This window comes from Chaetura pelagica, unplaced genomic scaffold (assembly GCF_000747805.2).
Source record: "Chaetura pelagica isolate M959 unplaced genomic scaffold, ChaPel_1.0 scaffold104, whole genome shotgun sequence".
Classification (NCBI taxonomy): domain Eukaryota; kingdom Metazoa; phylum Chordata; class Aves; order Apodiformes; family Apodidae; genus Chaetura; species Chaetura pelagica.
The window spans coordinates 11,095,600-11,116,770 of NW_009953786.1; the positions used below are offsets into that span (position 1 = coordinate 11,095,600).

Consider the following 21,171-nt stretch of genomic DNA (forward strand, 5'->3'; position numbering starts at 1 on the left):
GCCTCTCATGCAAGACAACATATGAATACATTTGCTTCCATTTATAGACAGGGAAACCAAGGCACACAGTGCAATTGTTTTTAAAAACAACCAAACAAAAAAACCCCAACCACTACAGACTTCCCTTCACAGAAGCAACTGAAAGAATCTGCAGAGAGCAAAGCATGTGTTTACACAGAGCTGGTACAATCCGTGTTTCTCTGGGACCTGTCCTTTCTCTTGGTTGTTGCCCGTTGTCTTGAATGTGTCCACAGAGTTGGGTTTGTTTACGCTGGTTTTGGTTTAGGTTTTGGTTTGTTGGTTTTTTTTAAACACTGGCTGTGACATCTGCATTTTAGCAGAGCAAATGCTTAAAATCAGCCCAGGCTGCCTGATTGCAGGGTAATGAATACACTTGTAACTCAGCCACAGGCTCGGAGTAAGTTTTTCCATCAAAGGGTGAGAAGACTCTCATGGCTGGGATGTAAAACAAAGCCTTCCAAAGACACTCAGCTCCTTGCAGCGACCCACGTTGGTCTTTTCACCACCCATTGCCTGGGTGGATTTTTCAGGATTTACGTCACCGCTCCAGAGAGTTAACAGCAATCTTCTCACAGCTTTACACACAAGTAATATCAGCTGTAGTCAGCGAAAAACAGAGCACTGCAAACACAAGTCTTGGCAGCAAAGCCAACAGAGAACAGACCATCAACCGAAAAATTGGTACTGCATTCATTTGTAACTCTTTAGTCTCCCCCAGCATTTTGTTTCACAAGTTGCTAAGAATCAGGGTTTTCACAGACCTTTACTTCAAATGGAGGTGCAGGGAAAGCACTTTAACTGTGTTGCTGTAACATACTGCTGCAGCATTGTCTTCATGTACAGAGATGAGGAAAATCAATTGCAGTTCCCAAGGGGTAGAGGTTTTGGTTGAGAAGGTCACTAAATAGTGCTCAACAGACTTGGAACCAGATCCACTCTGTGCTGCATAGCTGCACAGCTCCGTGAAGGGGTGAAAGAAAGGGAATGTGTGCACCAGGGAAGTGTGCTTTGTGGTCTCCAAAACATTCCCATCAAGGCCAGAAGAAAAAAGAGAGCAAGGCTTTTGGCATGCCCCAAGAGCCATATTCTGTTCGTATCGTTCACAGGCACATGCCAAGGGTTACTTTGGTCCATGTTGTTTAATACAAGTGTGCTTGTAGCTCTTGCTCAGGAGAAATAGGTTGAAAACCCTTCAGCCTTTGCAGGAAATACTTCTGTTGCAATGCTGTCAAGGTCAATGTCAGCCAGTGTTATCTGCTGTGTGAGGGCTAACCTCACAAATCAGGCTTAGCTAAAGGCTATAACTCACACATTCGGAGTTTTGTGGACTATGTCCTTTAGCTTTCACTCATTGCCATTCTGGATATTCATTTAGCTCCACTGAATGACTGTTGCAGTTTCTCTTTGGAGTAATTTCCCTGTGTGGTGCAGTGTTTCTCTATATTCCTTAATCATAGCTGTACAAACTTGCTCTATGTGAGTCAATAATGCTTGTTGTTTTCTTTGAATGCAGCTGGTTCACCTTCAGACGAAGCAATTTAAAAGAAAAAAAGCAGATAACAGAGGAAAAAGAAATCAGTGAAATAGTTACAAAACTCACAGGAAATATTAGCAAGTAAGCTCCTGCAGTTAAGGCACCCAAGGAAGAGTCAGGAAACCTTGGATCTCTTCCCAATTCTGATCCACACTTCTTCAGGAGCTTTCTGATTCCCAGGTGGCTTTTATTGATAAAACAAAGATTGTGGTATTTCCCACCTCCTGGATTTATTGAGATTAACTGAATTCCTGATGCTAAAAAGTATTGTAAGAAAGTATTACAAAGAGCAGTTCTAGCACACACGTGCTTTTAAACTATCTTACAAAACTAAAGGCACTGATAATTAGAAGAGTGGTGGAAAATAACAAGTTTTTCTGTCCAACAAAGCAATTACTCTGTATAATGAGAACAGCCTCTCAGTTGTGCAATCCACAGCACTTTCCCTTTAATAATGAAGTGTTAAGAGTCTAAAGAATGTGTGCAGGCACTCATGCCTTGTATGCTGGGCTAGCTGAGGCAGTGATTTTGAAACGTGAACAGACCTATATTGCAAGGAAAGGACTGTTTCTTCTGAGATAGTATGTTGAAAAATGGTTAGATCATTCTGTAAGATTTTCAGCCAACACATGGTATTTTTTTAATTATTATTTATGTCTTTTTTTCCTTCCCTGTGAGTGCTGAAGTTGCTGTAATATATTAGCTTTTATCCTTCAATTGTGTGATTCTCATTTGTAGTACTTCTAGCTAGTGTTAGTTTTTGTCCTACAATGCCACAACAGTTTCTTTTCATCCCTTACACCCCAGATGGACAGTGACCCTTGTCGATTTAGGACGTTATCTGTTTCTCTCCAGTTCTGTGATTCAGTCAAGTGTCTTGGTGTAAGACTTTCAATGCATTTGAGTGACCTTGAACATGAGTTCTTCTACTCCACAGCTGGGCCTACAGCAAATCCCCAGAATCAACCAACCTGAAACTTCTGAGCCTGAAATTTGACTCCCAGTGTTGTTGTGCCAGGCCCCATCTTCTGTATTGCAGGCAGTTTGGCTTGGGGAAAAAAATAATGGGCATAGCTGTTTACACAAAGTCTCTATTTTCATTCTGCCCTATCTGATCTGATCTTATTTATACATCTGAAGAAATAGTTTTAAAAGTGTTTCAGCTTTTGCTACTGATTACCAATCGTTTTCATCTGAATTTTCCCTTCCTTCCTCGTGCCCACTCTCCTAAAAAAACCCCAATTTATAATTAAAAAGAAAAAAAGCAAAACCCCGTGACTGTCAGGATTTAAGCCTTTCTGACCAAATGGAGAAACTTGATGTACCCCAAGTCAGTTATTACACATGCACATTGAGTTTGTATTGTTGCCACCTAAACACATAGGTCAAAACGCGTGACAACACAGGTCAAGACGCCATGCTTAAAAGTGACCATGGGTAGACTGAAATGCCCTTGTATTTTCCCTAATGACTTGCCTGTCAGTAGGGAACAGGTGTTTTAGAATGTACTTGGGCAGAAAGTGAGATTTTGAGGAAAATCTAAATTATCTGTGTTCCTTCAAAATGCGTAACATTATCCGTCGCTTAATCAATTATTGACACGTACATGCCCTCTCCTGCAAAAAAGGCTGCCTTTGATGTAATTATGTTAATTGTAAAACAAAATGCAATTGATACCGAGTATTTCTAGGTTTATAGGCTATGTGTGGCACACAAAAACAAATGGCAGGTTACGTCTGAATTTTTATTTCAAGTATATGATACACATCTATATGTAAAAGTTGATTATAAAAATACAAACGTGGAATTAATTTACCATGGTCTAAGTACATTGCATACCCCTTGTAACAATTTTTGTGGTCAGGAGCCCCTTGGACTCCATCAGTGCAGACATTTAACCCTGCTCACAGAGGCACTGAGTCACACACAGTGCTCTCCTCCCATCAGTGCTTCAAAATCAGTCAACGGATTACAGAAAAAGAGTCCTGACAAAGCTTGGAATTCCAAACTTAATTTAAAATCCTAATGTTGCAGTTTAACTCTTGAAAGGCAGTTTTATTTCTTTTTTTTTTTTTTCTTTTTCTTTTTTAAGATTGTTTTCTATAGTGCTTGCAAATTTTCATGTTTTCTCAAACTCTCATGTTGTGGCATGAACATTCACAGTCACTTTAGATTCCTCTTACTTCATCTTCTGTACCAGCAGCCTGATAAAGGAGGTTCCTTGATTTCAGATCCAAATTCTCTCTTCCTTTGGTTCGAGAGGACAAGCCTTCTCTCCCTTATATTGTGTGCCTGAGTTCAGTTCTTCTCATGTCTTCATTTCTCATGTACTACACACTTCCAGCATCAAAAGCAGGTGCTCATATGCCCCATCTTAGCTGACTTAACACAACCCAAAGATACTGTTGGTTGATTTCTTCCAAACCATGGCTTTGGTCTTCACTTGTGTAACTTGGCTGATGTGGGTGTCACATACATGCAGCGTCATGTTTTATAAACCACAAAGTAAGTCGCTTTTACATGTCCTTAATATCATAGGCTGCTTCATTCTTACTTTTGTTGCCTTAAGGTTAACAGTTTTGTTGATACTTCCTACAGATTGACCTATAGAATTTTATGGAAAGGCCTCTGGCAAATAACTGATGGACTCATTATGCAAATGCATCCTTACTTCTCTTGCATAGATAAAAATTTCCTCTCAGTCCAGAAGGTATTCCAGTATATTTTCTCCCATCCTACATTTCAGCCCATCCATCACTCTCAGCTTTAAAAATGGATGTTGACTTGATTCACCCAGGACAAGAGCATGAAGTTACCTCTTCAGCTTACTTGAACATCACATGTCAAGTTACATCCCGTTTGCAGTAGAGGAACTCAATCCAGAATCAGGCTCAGAGCACAGAGCGGCAACAGCCCCACACACGTATCTTTCCATAAAGCAGCACCTGTTGTGTTTGCTTTTGAAAGATGAGAGCCATTAGCTCAGTGAAGAGCTTCATCCCTCAGCATTGCACTGCTGTGGCCTCCCTATAACTTAGTCTTCGCATCACAGGCATGTTCCTAATCAGAACAAGAGGGCTGCACAGCGGAGCAAAATCAAGTTGATGCCAACTTTGTAACAGCATCATAACACCATTGGGTAGCTGTAATGGTCTTTCTTAGCTGTCAAACTCCCAAAAGTCACTGTAGTGCTTAACAGTGCTTTTCAAAGGCTTGTCCAGTGCAAGCAGATTGCTAACAGGTTATCTAAACTTTCAGGCTGTTCTGAAGAAGCCATATATTAGCATTTGTTTTCTCCAGTCGTCCATCCAGCTCGCGTCAGGTTTACTCATGAGCTCACAGTGCCATCAACATCAACTTAGACAAAACTTGAAGTAAGCTCCTTTTTGCAAGTGCTGTCACTGTTTTTATCCTGGAAAGTTGTCATTTCTTGTAAACTGATGAGCGTGAGCATGTGTTTCATATCTAGTCTGGTTTTTTGATAATTGGGAGACATACTCTCTTTTCTTAGACATGTCTGAAAAAGCAAACAGAAAGGAAAGCTTAAAACTGAGAATTTCTATGAAAGGCAATTTTTTTTTAAAGTTCAAAAGTTTTGCTTTTTCTCCTTGCTAACCATAGTTCAGTACACCTTTTCCATTTGGTTGTCACCAGGAATACCCAGTACGAAGAAACCTGCAGTTTGCTGTTCAATCAAGGAAATTTTTAGGGAAAAAGCCTTAGTCACAAAAGGAAATTTGTATTAAATTCAAGTTTTTATATGAACTGGCCTTGCATCAAGCTCTTGCAAGTCTGTTTCCACCTGCCTTCAGTACAGGCCAGAGCCTAAAATATCTTCGTCAAGTTGTCATAGTAAAGCCCAGTCCTGCCAACCCATCTTAATGTCCCTGTTGAGTTTAGCAGAGATAAGACACAACCTCCACTAAAGGAGAGGACAAGATAACCTGTAAGAACTTAAGAAACCTTTTAAATAATGAAACTCTCTTGTGAGATCAGGGCAATATTACATTTTGATGAAAGCTAGGTTGGTACTTGAGACTGGTCCTCACTCAATAGTAAGATACACATAATTCTACCAGAGTGGTTATCTTCACTACACAGCTCTGCTTTTTTTTTTTTTTTTTAACTGCACCATTAAAACTGGGACTCTGTTTTTTTACATATGGGAAAAAGAGGTTTCTGTAGAGATATGAAATGCTTTCAGGACACTGAGAAGAACTGGGGCATCTGTCTCTTCTGAGTGATATCCTTGCTTTCATACTTTCATCCTAACAAATTCCTACAAGACTTATCTTGTCAAACTTTAGTCTGAATGGCACAAATTACTGGCAGGATTGTCAATCTAAAAAAGAGACAGGCATAAATTTAATTGCTCCCTGAAGATACATGAAAAGCTACATTTAGCTGCAGCTAATTAGATAGTCTCCAATTTTGCTGAGGAGCAAAACATGAAGGCAAATATTAAATAAGCAGCAAAAGTAAAATTTGACCCCTCCCCCCCAAAAATGCTGGGGTTGGTCTTGTTTTGGTTTTAATTAGAAATGCAGCTGGTGTTGCACTGTACTGAGGCCCGAGGCTCATGCTGCCTTTAAGCAAGAGGTGCAGAACTCCTGGTTTTTCTGCACAAGGGTGTGACTTCACCGCTCTTGCAGACAAAACAATTTTGCTTCTGTGAACTGGGCTTCCCAAATGTCTCCTCTCACCATTGTTCCCACAAGTCCCCGAGAGCATTAAGGGAATGGATAAAGCCCCAGGGAGGTTCTTTTCTAAGGATCTTAAAATGTCAGTTTACCAAGAAAGACGGAGCCTGACAAAAATGCCCGTCTGAAATGGGGTTGTCACCTGGTCACAGGTTGGAAACTGAGGGGAATAAACAGGTGAACTTGAACTTGTCCATCCTGCAGCCACACAAAGCAACGCCATAGGTGGGGAAGGGATCCCAGGGGCCTCTGCCTCGATCTCAGGCAAATGTTGTTCCCAAGTATCAAGACAGAAGAGCTGTTGATGTGCCCTAAATTGCAGAGTAGCTTGCACTTGGAGTAACTGGAAGCAGAACAGGGCAGCTGAGTGCAGGAAAATAACTGTCTGGTTTATGTTAAATCAGAGGGCAGTGAAACGTTTTATCTCTTTTAGACTCCATTCTGTGCTCCTCATGCACCTGAGTTTCCTCTGGCTTTGAAAATACTGTATGAGTTTTTCAAGGTTTTGATAATAAATTAAGTATGAACATCCACTTCTGACCAACTGTGCTAAGGTGGTGCTAACAGAGAAAAGGAGTGGAGGGTTGGGTTTTTTTTGTTGGTTTTGGTTAGTTTCTTTAGGAGGAAGAGAATTACTTACACAGGTAAATAAGATGAGCAGCAAGTAAAAAATCCCAAGGCAAGTCAGCATGAAAAGTTCAGCTTTGTATTTTTTTAATTTTTCATCTTCTATTCCAGGACAACCTGAAATGTAAAGCAAGGTGTTTGTAAAACATTTTTGAACTGCTACTTCCATGAAATGCTACACAGAGCATGGAACAATCAAGAGTCTTTACTGTACCTGTTACTTTTAAAGTGACCACACTGCTCAGATTATGTTCTCCACTGTGTTCCCCCAAAGTGCACTTATATGTCCCACTGTTTTGCCTGGTTGTGTTTTTGATCCTCAGAGAAAAGAAGGTGTCATTGGAGAGCTCCAGGGACCCCCCAAGTGCTTTTGTATAATGAGATTCCACATCAAGGATTTTCCATGCTATTCCTTTGCCATCTCCTGCCATCTGGAAAACAAAAATATATATTTTATCTTGGGTAACAATGTCATCCTGAGTTTTAGGGGAGAGTTTTAAAGCTGGATTATGGCTGAAAATGCAGAGGCTGAAGAGCGATAGAGGGCAAAAACTTCAAAAGCATCTAATAGCTCAAGCTCACAATCAAAACCCTTTTTTTTTTTTTTTTAAATAGACACTACATACACTTAGGTTTTCACATTTGACCACTGACAGCATGAAAAAGCTGTTCATAATCTTATTCATTGATCATTCCCATTTTCCATTATGTGTACACTGCAGCCCTGTGAGTTAATTCACAGATGTAATTACTGAAAGAACTTGTGGTATTTAAAAGAAGGGTAAGTTTCCAGGTGCCTTTTCCTCAGTAGCACCTGACTTAGGGGTTTTCCATTCCTCCTACTCATCCTTGCCCCCATTCTACCCTTCACATGTAGTACACAGCTGTTGGTAGGGCTGTAGGGCTGTATAGTGAGTGTGACTGGAGAGCTAATCCAGGTTGGAAAAGACAAAAAGAAGTGAGGGAATTATTACATCAAATCAGGTCTGAGTGTACTTAATAGACACTACATTTATAAAGAGATATGGCAGAGCTATTCTGTAGTAGCTGCTTAATCTGCCTCACCTGGACACAATCCTGGTAGAGACGGAATATGGTAAAAGGTGGAGGTAGAGTTTGTTCGCAAAATGTTCCCCCAAAGGGTTCAAACTGAGAGAGACAGCCCAGGGGGATGGACCTGAAGCAGCAAGAGGCAGCCCTACCCAGCTGCTGAGCAGTGGCCCTGGGGACCACAGGTCCCCAGAAGGGCATGGCAGCAGGCTCCACACTTTCTGCCATGCAGGGGTGGGAATTAAACCTGCCGACCCGGCCGGCACAGCGCAGCAAGCCGGCCCTGCCAGCACGGGCTGGCATCTGCCCAGCAGCCCCCAGAGCGCCTGGTGGGAACTCAGCCCTGGAAACTGCACTTCCATGTGCCAGTTTCTGTGCAGCTGACCCCTGAAACCATGCAGCCTCTCTGGAGGAACAGGGATTTCCCCCCTTCTCCTCCCCTCTACTCCTCATTGGAAGCAAAGAACAAAAAATCGCTTCAACTTCAGGTTCAGTGGCGTGAAGGTCACGAGCAGGTTCTGGTGCACTTGGGGAGCAGTTGTGTGTTGAATTTCTTAATTGTAACCAGAAGAACTACATTCCTTGGCATTGCTGAGAGCCTGCTGGAGGAATGAAGTGTATTCCCAGAACAGTTTGTACTGCAGGGCGATAGGATGCACTGAAAATGACAATTGGCTGGGAACCACAAGGAAGAGAGAAATCACTAACTTGATTTGAAAGATGGGAGAAGGGTTTGAATTAGCCCATGTCCATTCCCATCCATCGACATTGCTCTCTGGGATTTGAGGCAGTGTGCCCTCCATGAAGGTTTCCTGAGTAATGAATTCAGCCTTTCTGTGGACCAGAGAACCAGAGCCAGCTCATACAGTTCAAGGCTCAGCTTTTCAGCCAAACCTGTAACTAAAGCAAGCCAAGGCTCTTTTATTATTATTATTTTATTTAATGGACACATTTTTGGGGTTGCATTCTGGTGCTTACTTTGCAGTATAGCTACTGCATCGGGGTATTGCAGTCACACTGTAACTTATTAAAATTAACACAATTTTCTCATGCTGAGGCGAGGGGTATCTGGTTTCCCTTTTTTGTATTTGCATAAGGAAAGCCTGCTTGGGAGCCTGGAGAGAAATATGGGCCTGATGCTCCATGTTTATTTTTTGCTACTTTTACGGCCCTAAAATGGCGTAAAAGTAAGTGCAAGTTGGGGAACTTTTCAGGAACTGAGGAATCAGATTGAAGTACAAGATTTTCATAATTGTGAAGATCCTTTGTCAGAAAAGTTTGGGATTTTTTAGTACATCAACTGAAACACAGAGCAGTAATTCCCTGGGGCTTTCCACACGTTACCCAGCGAGAGGGAAGAAAGTGCTTTCTTCCTCTTACTCCCCCAGTAAATTTACCCCAGCTTCTCTTTCTTATCACACACAGCCCAAAGCAGCTATGAGACAATTGGTGCCTATGGTGGTTTTCAGACTGTAGGGACTTCACTGTGCTAGAAGGATTTAGACATTTTCAGATCCTGCACACTGACAGAGATGTGGCCAGAGAAATTCCAATATCCAGGCTGGGCTCAGCTCTGGTTACAAGTGGGTCAATAGAAGTTAAGTGGACAGAGTTGACCTCCCTCAGATCTAATTTTTGCCACTCTCCCTTCCCTTGCCACCCCCTTCCTCAGTGAAATTTAAAACTGCCCACAGGGCAACAAAGACGACCAGCCTGGCTGCCCTTTGCGTTGCCCTAAATTGCAGGCAGGTTTGTTCTGCACACAGAAAATTAATTGCTTTGTTGGGGTTTTTTTTTAATGCACTGGTAGTGTAAATAACTGCTGTCTTGCATGGCAAACGGTGCTGTGATTCTTGTGGCTGAGACCTGGGAATCAGGAAAGGCTTTGATCTTTCCACATGCAATTGTAATCAGCGCTGCTTAATGAAAGGAAGAAGTGAATTAAACCCGCGTATCCTCTGCCTGACCGTGCGCTTAGTCCCGGGGAGGGTTTTGGTAAATGATTTAACTTCCCTGTTTTATGGCAGCACTGAGGGCCAGGATAGGATTCTTGCCTCCAAAGCCTTTTGGGGTGCCGAGTCCCGTGTCAGGCAAACCACTGCCTGCGAAGCTGGACGGGCTTTCCCCAAAACACAAGTCGCTTTGAGGCCCTGATGTGGCTCCGTCCCTTGGGGAGAAGCCACTCGGAGGTCGCAAACCTTCGCGTTGCGAGGGGAGGAGGAGCGGGGCGTGTGTGTGTGTGTGTTTAACTGGGGGTCTGCGGGCCTCCCCTTCCCCCGCAAACCCCCCGTGTCCCGCACGGGGACCCCATTTCTGAGGCTGCAGAGACACCTGGTGGCACCTTTCCAGCCTCCGCGCCCAGCGCACCCCGCCCCGCTCGGGGAACCGCAGGATGTCTGAGCCCACACTTTTTCCCACTGCAACCTTCCATTATCTTCTCAAAAAAAAAAAACCCACCCGATCTTCCCCATCCCCTTTTAAATTCCCTAAGCAGCGAGGAACCATCGGAGCAAACCCGCAGAGTCCGTCCCCGTGTCTCAGCAGCGCAGAGGGAAGTCCAGGAGATAGATGTGTGGGAAGGTCATCACCCTGCCTCTGGCTCTGTTCAAGCCAACCTCATTTCCCCCCCAAAAAAAACTAATTAAAACGACGGAGATACCGCTTTGTCACCTCCTGTGAATTGCTTGGCAGACTCTCGCCAGACGGATCACTTCACAGCTCCAACTCCTCTGACAATCCAGCACTAACTCACGCCAAGTCTCCTCCAGGTGATACTGCAGCCCAAGGTAAATGCTAGGGGGTTTGCCTAAAACACCATGTCCCAGTACAGGTTGGGGGCTGAGCTGCTGGAGAGTAGTGTAGGTGAAAGAGACCTGGGGGTCCTGGTGGACAGGAGGATGACCATGAGCCAGCAATGTGCCCTTGTGGCCAAGAAGGCCAGTGGCATCCTGGGGTGTATTAGAAAGGGTGTGGTTAGTAGGTCAAGAGAGGTTCTCCTCCCCCTCTATTCTGCATTGGTGAGGCCACATCTGGAGTATTGTGTCCAGTTCTGGGCCCCTCAGTTCAAGAAGGACAGGGAACTGCTTGAAAGAGTCCAGAGCAGAGCTACGAAGATGATTAAGGGAGTGGAACATCTCCCTTCTGAGGAAAGGCTGAGGGAGCTGGGTCTCTTTAGCTTGGAGAAAAGGAGACTGAGGGGTGACCTCATCAATGTTTACAAATATGTAAGGGGTGAGTGTCAGGGAGATGGAGTTAGGCTTTTCTCAGTGATGACCAGTGATAGGACAAGGGGTAATGGGTGTAAATTGGAGCATAGGAGGTTCAAGGTGAATATCCGAAAAAAATTTTTTACTATGAGAGTGACAGAGCACTGGGACAGACTGCCCAGGGAGGTTGTGGAGTCTCCCTCACTGGAGACATTCAAAACCCACCCGGATGCGTTCCTGTGTGATGTGCTCTGGGTGACCCTGCTCTGGCAGGGGGGTTGGACTAGATGATCTTTCGAGGTCCCTTCCAACCCCTAAGATTCTATGATTCTATGATTCGTTCCATGCAGGTGGAATCCACACATCTCTCTGCAGCTCAGAGGGATGGAAGCGAGTGCTGGTGGTGGCAGGAATCCACTTGCAGAGGCACCATCTTCTTTAATCAGTGACAAAATATTCCCCCCCGCACAGACATTTCATCTGCATTTTGTTTCCCTTTCACCTCACTGGCACGGAGGCTCCAGCATGCCAGCTCCCCCTGCTCCCCACCTCTGAAGGGAAAAAGATGGGAGGTGGTCTTTTCCTGCTCCACTATTCACTGTTCATGGCTTCACCAGAATTCTAAAGGCAAATCATGGCTCACGTGGGGACTCCTAGAAGTGCTGCTGAATCTCTTTGCATAAAGAGGGTCTCGATGCCGTGCTGGCTCCTGGGGGTTACTGGAGCAAGAATTTTGCTAGGAAATGGGGACCTGCAGGATGGCAGCATCATCCCACCTATCTGCATAAAAGTACCCATTAAGAAACTTAGGAAATCCTTCACTGTGAGGGTGGTGAGACAGTGGAACAGGTTGCCCAGATGGAAGCCTCATCCCTGGAAGCGTTCAAGGCCAGGCTTGATGGGACTCTGAGCAGCCTGATCTAGTGGGAGGTGTCCCTGCCCATGCAGGGGGGTTGGAACTGGATGATCTTTAAGGTCCCTTCCAACCGTGGCCATTCTATGATTGCACAAAGAGAAACGTGAGTTTACGTTTGTTGTCACATACACGGGGGCCAGCAGCAGTGTCTGTGCCAGTCTTCTTCAGAAATCAGCTGGGGGGGGGCTAAGTCTGTTGTTTTCCATCACCTCCATAGCAAGGAAAGCAAGTGCTACCCCCAGGTGCTGATAATGTCCAACACCTTCATTAATGACCTGACCACTGAGACAGAGCATGTGCTCAGCAAGTTTGCAGATGACACAAAGCTGGGAGGAGAGGCTGAAACACCAGAGGATTGTGCTGCCATCCAGAGGGACCTCAACAAGCTGGGGATATGGGCTGACAGGAACCTCATGAAATTCAGCAAATGGAAATGTTAAGTCCTACCCCTGTGGAGGAATAACCCCAGGCATCAGAACAGGCTGAGACCCACCTGCTGAATCTCAGGTGTCCTGGAGGACACTAACTTGACCATGAACTAGCAAAGGCAGCCTTCTGGGTTGCACTACACAGAACATCTCCAGCAGATGGAGGGAGGTGATGCCCTCTGCTCAGCACTGGTGAGACACCTGGAGTGCTGCATCCAATGCTGGGCACCACAATACAGGAGAGACATGGACATGCTGGAGAGAATCCAGTGAAGGGTCACAAAAGGTTTGGAGCATCTGACATATGAGGAGAGACTGGAAATGCTGAAGGAGACAAGGCTAAGGAGCATCTCATTAATATGATTGCCAGGGGGATAAAGAAGCTGAAGCCAGACTCTTCTCAGTGGCCTTCAGAGACCAGACAAGAGGCAAGGAGCACAAAATGAAGTTCAGGAAATTCCACTTAAACATAAGAAAACCCCTTTTTACTCTGGGGTAGTTGAACACTGGAATGGCCTGCCCAGGAAGAGTGATGGGTCACCACCTTTGGAGATATTCAAAACCCAACTGGACACAGCCCTGAGCAATCAGCTCTACTTACCTGGCTTAAGCGAGTTTAACTGGAAGTTGTTCTGGTTCCCAAAAGCTTGGAAACACTTGGTCTAAAGACCTTATGATTTTCCCACGTCTATTTTCTAGTCAATTGACTGATTCCCATTAAGTTTCTTCTAGTCTGGAGCTTTATAGTAAGAATCATACAGTGGATATCAAAATAGGATGGGTTTGAATAAAAATACTACTGAGCTGATACATGTTCTCTGACTGGATTAATAATGAGAAATATATAGAAAAATTAGGCCTCTAAAATCTGAGTGCTCTTCAGCAAATATTTCTTTTTCAGAGAATTAAAAGAAATGTGGAAGGAGAAGGAACACTCTTCTAGGTCCTAGCTGGTTGATTTTCAGCTGTAGTTTTAAGAACTGCTGCAGCATTCCATGATAGTGCCACTAAACATAGGCAGTTCATGCATGCTGTAGTACTTACACCCAATTAATCAATTAAAACTTAATTTAGATGTACATGTGGGAGCAAGAAGTTGTTAACTTGTGTTCTCTTCTCTGGTTAAATACCTTTTCCCACTGAACTTTTCCCAGACAGAGGTGGTACCTTGGCTCCCAACTAAATCAGTGTGCCACTATAAACCACTTTTCCCATAAAAGCAAATTTTTATTTCAAACAAAATTATTGAGGTCCAAAACTGAAGTCAGTTTAAAGGTGGAATGTATTAACACTAATTTATTTTCTTCTGAGGGTGGAATTATTATAAAAATAGTTTTGTTAAAAAATTACACCAGGAATAATAGCCAAGTTGAAATTTCTGCCTGCTAAAGAGATCAGAAAACCATATTCAGCCAGAAGGATTTTACTTTCTGAAGCAAAATATCTATAAATCTGGCAATGTCCAAGAGCCAACCTGTAATGAATCATAACTGAGGTGAAAATGCTTAATAGGTGTATTTTTCAGCACAAATGCACTTTCACGTTTGATTAGTGCTGAAGATGCACCCGTATGGCTCCTATACAGTGTCATGAAGAGACACCAGTGTTAAACTTGAAAGCAACAGACATGAATTGTGGGCATTTGGGAGTGAACTCTGTGTTTTAGAGGGGAGACAAAAAAGAAGAAAAGAAAAACCAAAACCCAACCCCAAAAGAGCAAAGGAACCACATGTGACACATGAACCAGCTGCAAAAGCCCTCTGACTCAGTCACACAGCCTTTATTTTTTAGCTAAGGGTGTCCAAGACTAGCTCATGTCAGGCAAAAGAATTGTCTAAATCATCAATGTGTTGGAGTTACTTGGAGCTGCATAGAAGCCTGAGGAGCATTTGACTGCATTTCTTCAATATCTATCTATCAATAGATATTAGCTATGCACATTTAGCAAAATTCATTTCCTTTCAAGAAAAGTGCAAGTAATATTAAGTGTCTATAAGATTTATTCTTATTTTGTAACATGAATTTCCCCTCTAATTCTGCCACAATTTTATGTTTTTTAGGAAAGTGTTATAAAGTTAAGACTTTATAGTCTTTAAGACTTCTCTCTACTAAAGTGCAGCCTTCATTCCTCTTCCTCGAGATTTGTTTTAGATTAAGACTTTTCTGGCTATCACATGAACAAAATAGTGAAATATCCACTGGGACTTCATTTGTGTGTGTTTAAACTTGGTTTTCAAATTGGATATAAAGTGATAATTATGAGGTTTTATGAAGTGCTTCTCAATTTCAATGCACTACACAAAGAGAAACTGTTCAGTTTTCAATAGTCTTGCGAGGCAGGAAGATAAATAAAGTTTCATTACCCAGATTCTTGTTTCATAGGTGGGCCATAGAGATTCAAACCAATATTTCCATATGCAATTCCCCATGCCTGAGTACTTTTGCAAAAATAGCCTAGTTTTCATTTCTCAGCTGGCAAACTTCCACACGGCTCATATATGGTTTTATGGCACACAGGTTGCACAGAATCCCTGAAAATGGACCTCCTTTGAAGGGTACCATCATTATGAAAACTTCTCCCTAGTTTTCTCATGGCCACACAGCGAATGGGATGAGAGCTGCATCAGGCTGCAAGAGGACTTACTGCTTTGCTCTCTCCCCAGTGTGCCAGGTCTGCCTACTTGAAGTATTTCCAAGTAAAAATCATTGTGTCTGAGCTGACTGACTGTGGTCCTGATTCTGCACAGAACTAGGCGTGACTTCATGCATGCCAACAACATAATTAGCTCCAAGAATCCTGGCTGCATTAAATCCACGCACACCTTTTTGGAGTGCAAAAGTAAAGGAAGTTTGAATGCAATCCTTCCTTTTTTACATCCAGTTGAATTTTGACCCTAGAACATGAACTCATTCCAACAGTTATTTCTCCGTACAAAACTGAAGAAGCAAGTACTTTTAAACAGCATTACTTTGTGTTTGGGTTTGTTTTTTTTCTTAAGCAGATAGTAGCAAACTATATAAGATGGTCAGGGCTTGCAGGGGGGCCAGTAGGAAGGAGGGTGTTGTTGACTGAGCATTCACCCTGCACACACAGCTGCACGTGAGGCACCGTAACGTCGTCGCCATCGTTATTTTTTAAAGCAGCAGAACCAAAGGTTAATTGCTTGCATTTACTGCACAGTTCAAAGTGACCTCATGCAAAAGCTTTAGCCTAACAGCTGCCTGAGCTTTACAGCCTGAAATTTCGTACCATTTGTTGGAATTACCTTTTAATTAGCCCTTTGGGGGTATATGTGGTGTTTATTGATTAATCCTTCAGTAGCTGTTTTTGAGATAATATATTAGTTCTCTGTGTTGGGTTGCCCAGTCACACTCTGCTGTTCCTCCACTCTTCTTTTGCAGTGTTGGGTGTGGGCAACAGCACAAAGGGAGAGGAGAGGAGAGGAGAGGAGAGGAGAGTCAGGCTTTTTGGCTTTAGTGCTGTGCTTTTCCTAATATGACTGCAACTGTGACATAGACTAGCATCACCAGGAGAGACATTAACTGTTTGGCCCCACTTTCCCACCTATCTTCTGGAGTAACTAGAAGCCTATGGTACCATGGGTGGTGCCATCAGTCGCCAAAGATGGTGGCAAGAGCTTAAGATAGCTAGATTTTGTTACTTCAGCAGTGCCAACAGAGAGAAATAAAAAGCATGAGGTCCTGTCATGCTGGGGGATGGAAAGACAGTCTTTTCTTGAGTTAGTTGGATGAAATAGGAAGAGTGAGGAGATAAGGAGGGAGAGGAGATTGCCAGGACAGGACAGGGGAGGTGCAGTGGCAGTCTGGACTGTGACAGCCTGACTACTGCAAAGGGAAGCAGCACGAGTGAGAGCTGCTGAGGAAGAGGTAGACACAAAAAGCATCATCAAATATCACACCCACCCACTGCATGCACAGTCATTTTGTGCCAGGTGGAACTGTAAAGAGCTACAGGAAAATACAGGATTTCCTTACACTTTTTCCTCAGGGCCATGGTTTTAACTCCTGTTTTCTGCCTGGTCCTCCCAGCTGCCACTGATCTCAACAGGACATGATTCTAGAGGATCCTCACACTTCAGCCTGCTGAAACTATCTTTGGTTTTGTTGACTTCCAGCACTGATTTGGGGGAAGAATTTTCAGGGGTCCAGTCAACCTACCTGTTTATTCCTGCCTCACCTCTTACCATTTCTGCTCAACTCCTCTAGGTCCACCAGACTGCATGGTTTGCCTGCAATGAACTCCCTGCCCTGCCTAGACTTTGTGAGAAACATGGGGCTTTAAAAATTAGCATATATCTGTGTGGGAAATACACATCCTTATAAGCTTATGAGCAGAAATAATAAATTAAAAAAAAAGAGTAAGTTGATAACTATCCCAGCTCCCATAGTAATGTTCAACTAAATGCATTATTTTCTCCTGCCTGTCTCCCACCAGCACTACTTAGTTCAGCATTTTGGAAAAAGAAGGAGACAATAGATGCTGCATTTGCTGATGGGCTCACAGCCAGATGTTTGAAAATGCTCTACAGTACTTAACAGAGTTGGGTACCTGTGGGTTGTAGTTGTCATCTAGTGATCAGTAGTCAGATGCTCATTGTTGTACCAGCACTGAAACTCAGATGAACTGCAAGTTTCAGCCACAGAAGCTCTATCTAATAACACTATTTTTTTGTTTACTGTGTGGGAATAATTTTTAAACTCTATTTGACCAAACTGCTTGAGAAGCCAAGGCTGTGGCTTTATGTTCTGGCAGAGATAAATTAACAGTTTTCTGCCACCCATTATAGGGTTTTTTCCCTTCCACTGCTCTCCCATCACAAAGGAAATTAATTCAACTTTGTAACTCACAAAAATCTTTATTAGCAGATTGATTTTCCACTATTATAACAAGCAATAGTGTGTTGGCTTAACAGGCAACTAGAGGACCACCAGGACTAACCCATGGTAATTGGCAGAAGTGCATGTCTGGATGTGAGGAACAGGGAAGAACAAAACCTTCCTTTTTTTCCCCTGTTATTTTTACTCCCTTTTTTTCCTGTTTTTTTTTTTTTACTTATACAGTGAGCTGAAAATACACACTGAGATGCAAATACACAGTGCCATATAGCAAGTCAACAACCACTTATTCAACCACTGTGTCACTCTGCTTCTCTTTCAATGAGAATTTTCATCTTGAAAATGTTGAACAGGACTTTCTGCTCATTAGCCAATGGATCCTTGCAGCTTTCCTGCAAAAAGCTGGTCAGCAGGGTTCTCCTGCTTTGCAGATGAAAATTCTGAACCAGGGCAGCCAAGATCAGTCATTTACTCAGTGACTGCAAAAAGCTAATTCAGAATTTCTAGCTCTCTGTCAGCCTTCTGCATACCCTGCCTTTATGCTCACCTCCACTAGCCAGATCTTCCTAAAGAACAGCAAGGACTTGTTTAGCTTTTCTATTTGAAAGACAAAATGAGCTCCCCTTCAGGGAACTCTTAACCAAGGCCACTGATCATGCGAGATTTAAACACCGGTTTTCACTTTGAAGAAAGACCATGGAAGGACTCCTGATTGGAGTGGTGCGTGTACATGAGGCATCACCTGAATTCCGATCTCTGGAAGCCAGCAAAAGTTAGATAGAAAAGCAAGCAAGAGCAATTCAGGGGCCATGCTGAGTCTGTCTACAATGACATGGAAAATGCCGGTTCTCTGTGACCAGCTCAAAATGCTTTCATTGCTGGATGATCTCTGCTGCAGAGATCTGCTGGGTGTCTCTTCTTACATTAACCCCTTTTGCACAAGACAAGCCAGTACCAGGTAAGAAAGCAAAGCAGATTACTCAAGTAACTTAGGCTTTTTTCTTACTTTATACCAAGATGCCGTCTGGTAGGCAATGGAGGAGTCCCGAAGAACTTTACAGGGCAGCAAGACTTCTTCAGCACATCTCACAGCAACATCTGGGACTGCCACAGAAGCCTCACTGATGAAGCACCAACCTGCAAAGCACAGGTCCACATCACCTTTAAAAGAGATTGCCCAGGTATATCCCCCGTGTTATCCCAAAACACATACTCATAAAATAAATGCGAAAGACCAGAATGAAAAAGGCAAAGTTCCCCACTTACCGTTGCACAGGGTGATGAGCAAAGAGTAGAGTACCAAAGGCATGGCTTTTGCTATTCCAAATCACAGAGCAGCAACAGTGTGCCTCTTTGTAGGACGGACTGTGAGAGCCAAGTGAAACTGCTACTGCTTCTAGAGGGGTATTTCTGGAGGCAGACTGGGGAATCCCCCCAGCTTATCTTGAAGTTCCCTGTCACAGGGAAAATCCCTACGTGTAAGAGCCAGAGCTCCTCCTATTAAAGCCATTATGTCACTCTCATTTCTGCAACTGCCAGCGCTGGCAGCACCTCACCTTCCTTTTTTCCTTTTTTTATTCTCTCTTCTGTGTTGATCTGAACAGATACAAGGTTGAACGTGGGCCACTCTGGGGCAGTGTGAAAGGCATCAAAATCAGCACCGAAAACATATCTCTCTTGAGTAATAAAAAGCAAGGGAGAGGGTTTGCCAGCCTCCCAGAATCCCCTCTCAACTCTCTCTCCACAGCTCTAACAGAACACTGTCTGTGCAAAGGTTGGCCAAATGAAGCAACATTTCTGAAAACACGTTTAAGACCTCAGGTCATAACATCATGAGGACGCTGTGAGTTGGGGCTGAGGGATAAGCAGGAATTTACAGCATGGCTGTAAATACAAACTATACAAATACAAACTGTATTTCTGTAGTGTTACAAGTGTAACTCCCCATGTAGGCACTTGTGATGTAGAAGCAGCATCTCTTCTTAGTGTATTTTGTCATTTTCAAGACAAGCAGAGGCAGCTGGAATTAAATAATTCTACAAAATTATATGCTGGAAAATTTCCTCATGAAAAAAAAAAATCCAGGCAGCTGCCAGAAGAGGAACCATTTGGACATCCCCTCTAGATATGTGAAAAAGAAAAAAACAAAAAAAACCAAAACAAAACAAAAACAATAGTCCTTTCCTTGTAATGTGTAAGTGTTGTTTCCCCCTGGAGAATTTTTGAGGAAGTCTGAAGCTGATCACAGAAACATTTACAAATAATGAAACTCAGAAAGTTGCTGATGTGTTATTTTTGGAAACCAGTTCTGGCTGCTGCGTTTAGACTGGTAAGATCATGATGGAGAGAAGCAACTTGTGAGGGGGAACAGTTGAGTTTTGATGGGTGAAGAATGTATGGTCTGTCTCTTTTGAAAACTAGGTTCCTGAAAGCCACATCAGGCTGGGCACCGTAAAGCCAAATCTCCTCTAGAAGTTTTGTGAGGAGAAGTCGGTTTGGCAAGTCCTCAGCCTGCAAAAGTCCAACTCAGATGGGTAAACACTGTGGGTGGGTAACACTTTTGGAAACTCCCATCTGTTCTGTGAGGGAAGGTAGACAGCAACTTGCCTTGCTGTTGAAACAGGCTACTTATTTTTAAAGCTTTTTGCTTCTGTCTTCACTGCCAGACATAGTAAATATAACAAGCTCTAAGTTTTTTTTCTCTTTGTGTTTTTCAGTTTCAAGGACCTCATTCTGTTACTTAGAAGACGAGCACAAGTAAAATGTAAATCCCAGTGGGTCTCTCTAGGGGGAGAGAAAGTCCTGAACTCTCACTTCTTTCTCCTGTGTGAAATAATCGTCCTTGAGAAGACAGACCGGTGGGGGGGAGAGTAGGGGAGGATGTACTGAAAACAATCTTGAAGAGAAGAGGGGTCCAGTTAATATATTTCACATCTGTTCTTCACAAAAATGATGGTTCTCCTGCCCCCATGAGTCATTCACACATCAACCCCACCTCCAAGAGGGGCACTCAGCTTTAACCCAAGTGCCTCTTACTGTAAATCCTGCAAAGCTACATATTTACTCATCATAAACCAGTCAACAGGCAAAAACCTTTTCTACCTCCCTTTTCATTGTGGGGAAACCCCAGTGAGCACACCACAGTAAGCTCCTGCCCCTGCTGGGGTCAGCCCACAGCAATCTTCCCCAAAACAACCTGACCAGATGTAGTAGCTGTGGCAACGCTGAAGTCTGAGGTCACACATTTGCCCACACAGAAGTGTGCTGAAGATAAGGCATAAATGGTCATGCTTCAGTGTGATCTGGGAAATGCACATGCTACACACACTTGCCAAGGTGATGTCAAACAACATTCCTCCTCTTTTAGTAAAATACAGGAGCCAGGACTCTTAAAAACAAAGGGCTTTTCCTCTAGGGCAGGAACAGCTTCAAGCAAAACAGCTCTTTTCCTCCAGAAGTATTTGCAGGCTCAGCTGCTGTTCCACAGCACAGTATGTGAAGCAAGAGAGCAAGGTCTGAAAGACAAAAACTGAAACTCCCTTAGCTGGGAGAGTTACTTCTAAACTTTCCCCGGCTGGGATTTTTTTCTTTAGATAAACTTTGAACTGGACTGTACTTTCCATCCTAATTTTAATATCATTTGTAGGTTATCTCCAGAGCCCTACAAGCTGCTTTGTCTTCGTTTTCACCCCAGTCCTGTGCAGTGGGAGCAATGGGAGCTCAGCAGGATGGGTTCAGGTGTGGGAATGCAGAGGCAGCTACTGAGAAACAGATCCACAGCTTTGCAGGGCCCTCAGGAAATGCAGGAGCTGCACAGTTAATCAGTAAACAC

At 43.4% G+C, this 21,171-nt stretch overlaps 1 protein-coding gene across 1 annotated transcript; it reads right to left on the reverse strand.

Moving 5' to 3' along the window:
* Nucleotides 1-4,913: 4,913 nt before the first annotated feature.
* Nucleotides 4,914-18,648, reverse strand: CD83 (CD83 molecule). The gene is given in 4 exon segments (XM_010000996.1): nucleotides 4,914-5,072; nucleotides 6,896-6,999; nucleotides 7,097-7,313; nucleotides 18,346-18,648. Coding segments are annotated over 4 exon segments (783 nt in total).
* Between the last annotated feature and the right edge of the window lie 2,523 nt (nucleotides 18,649-21,171).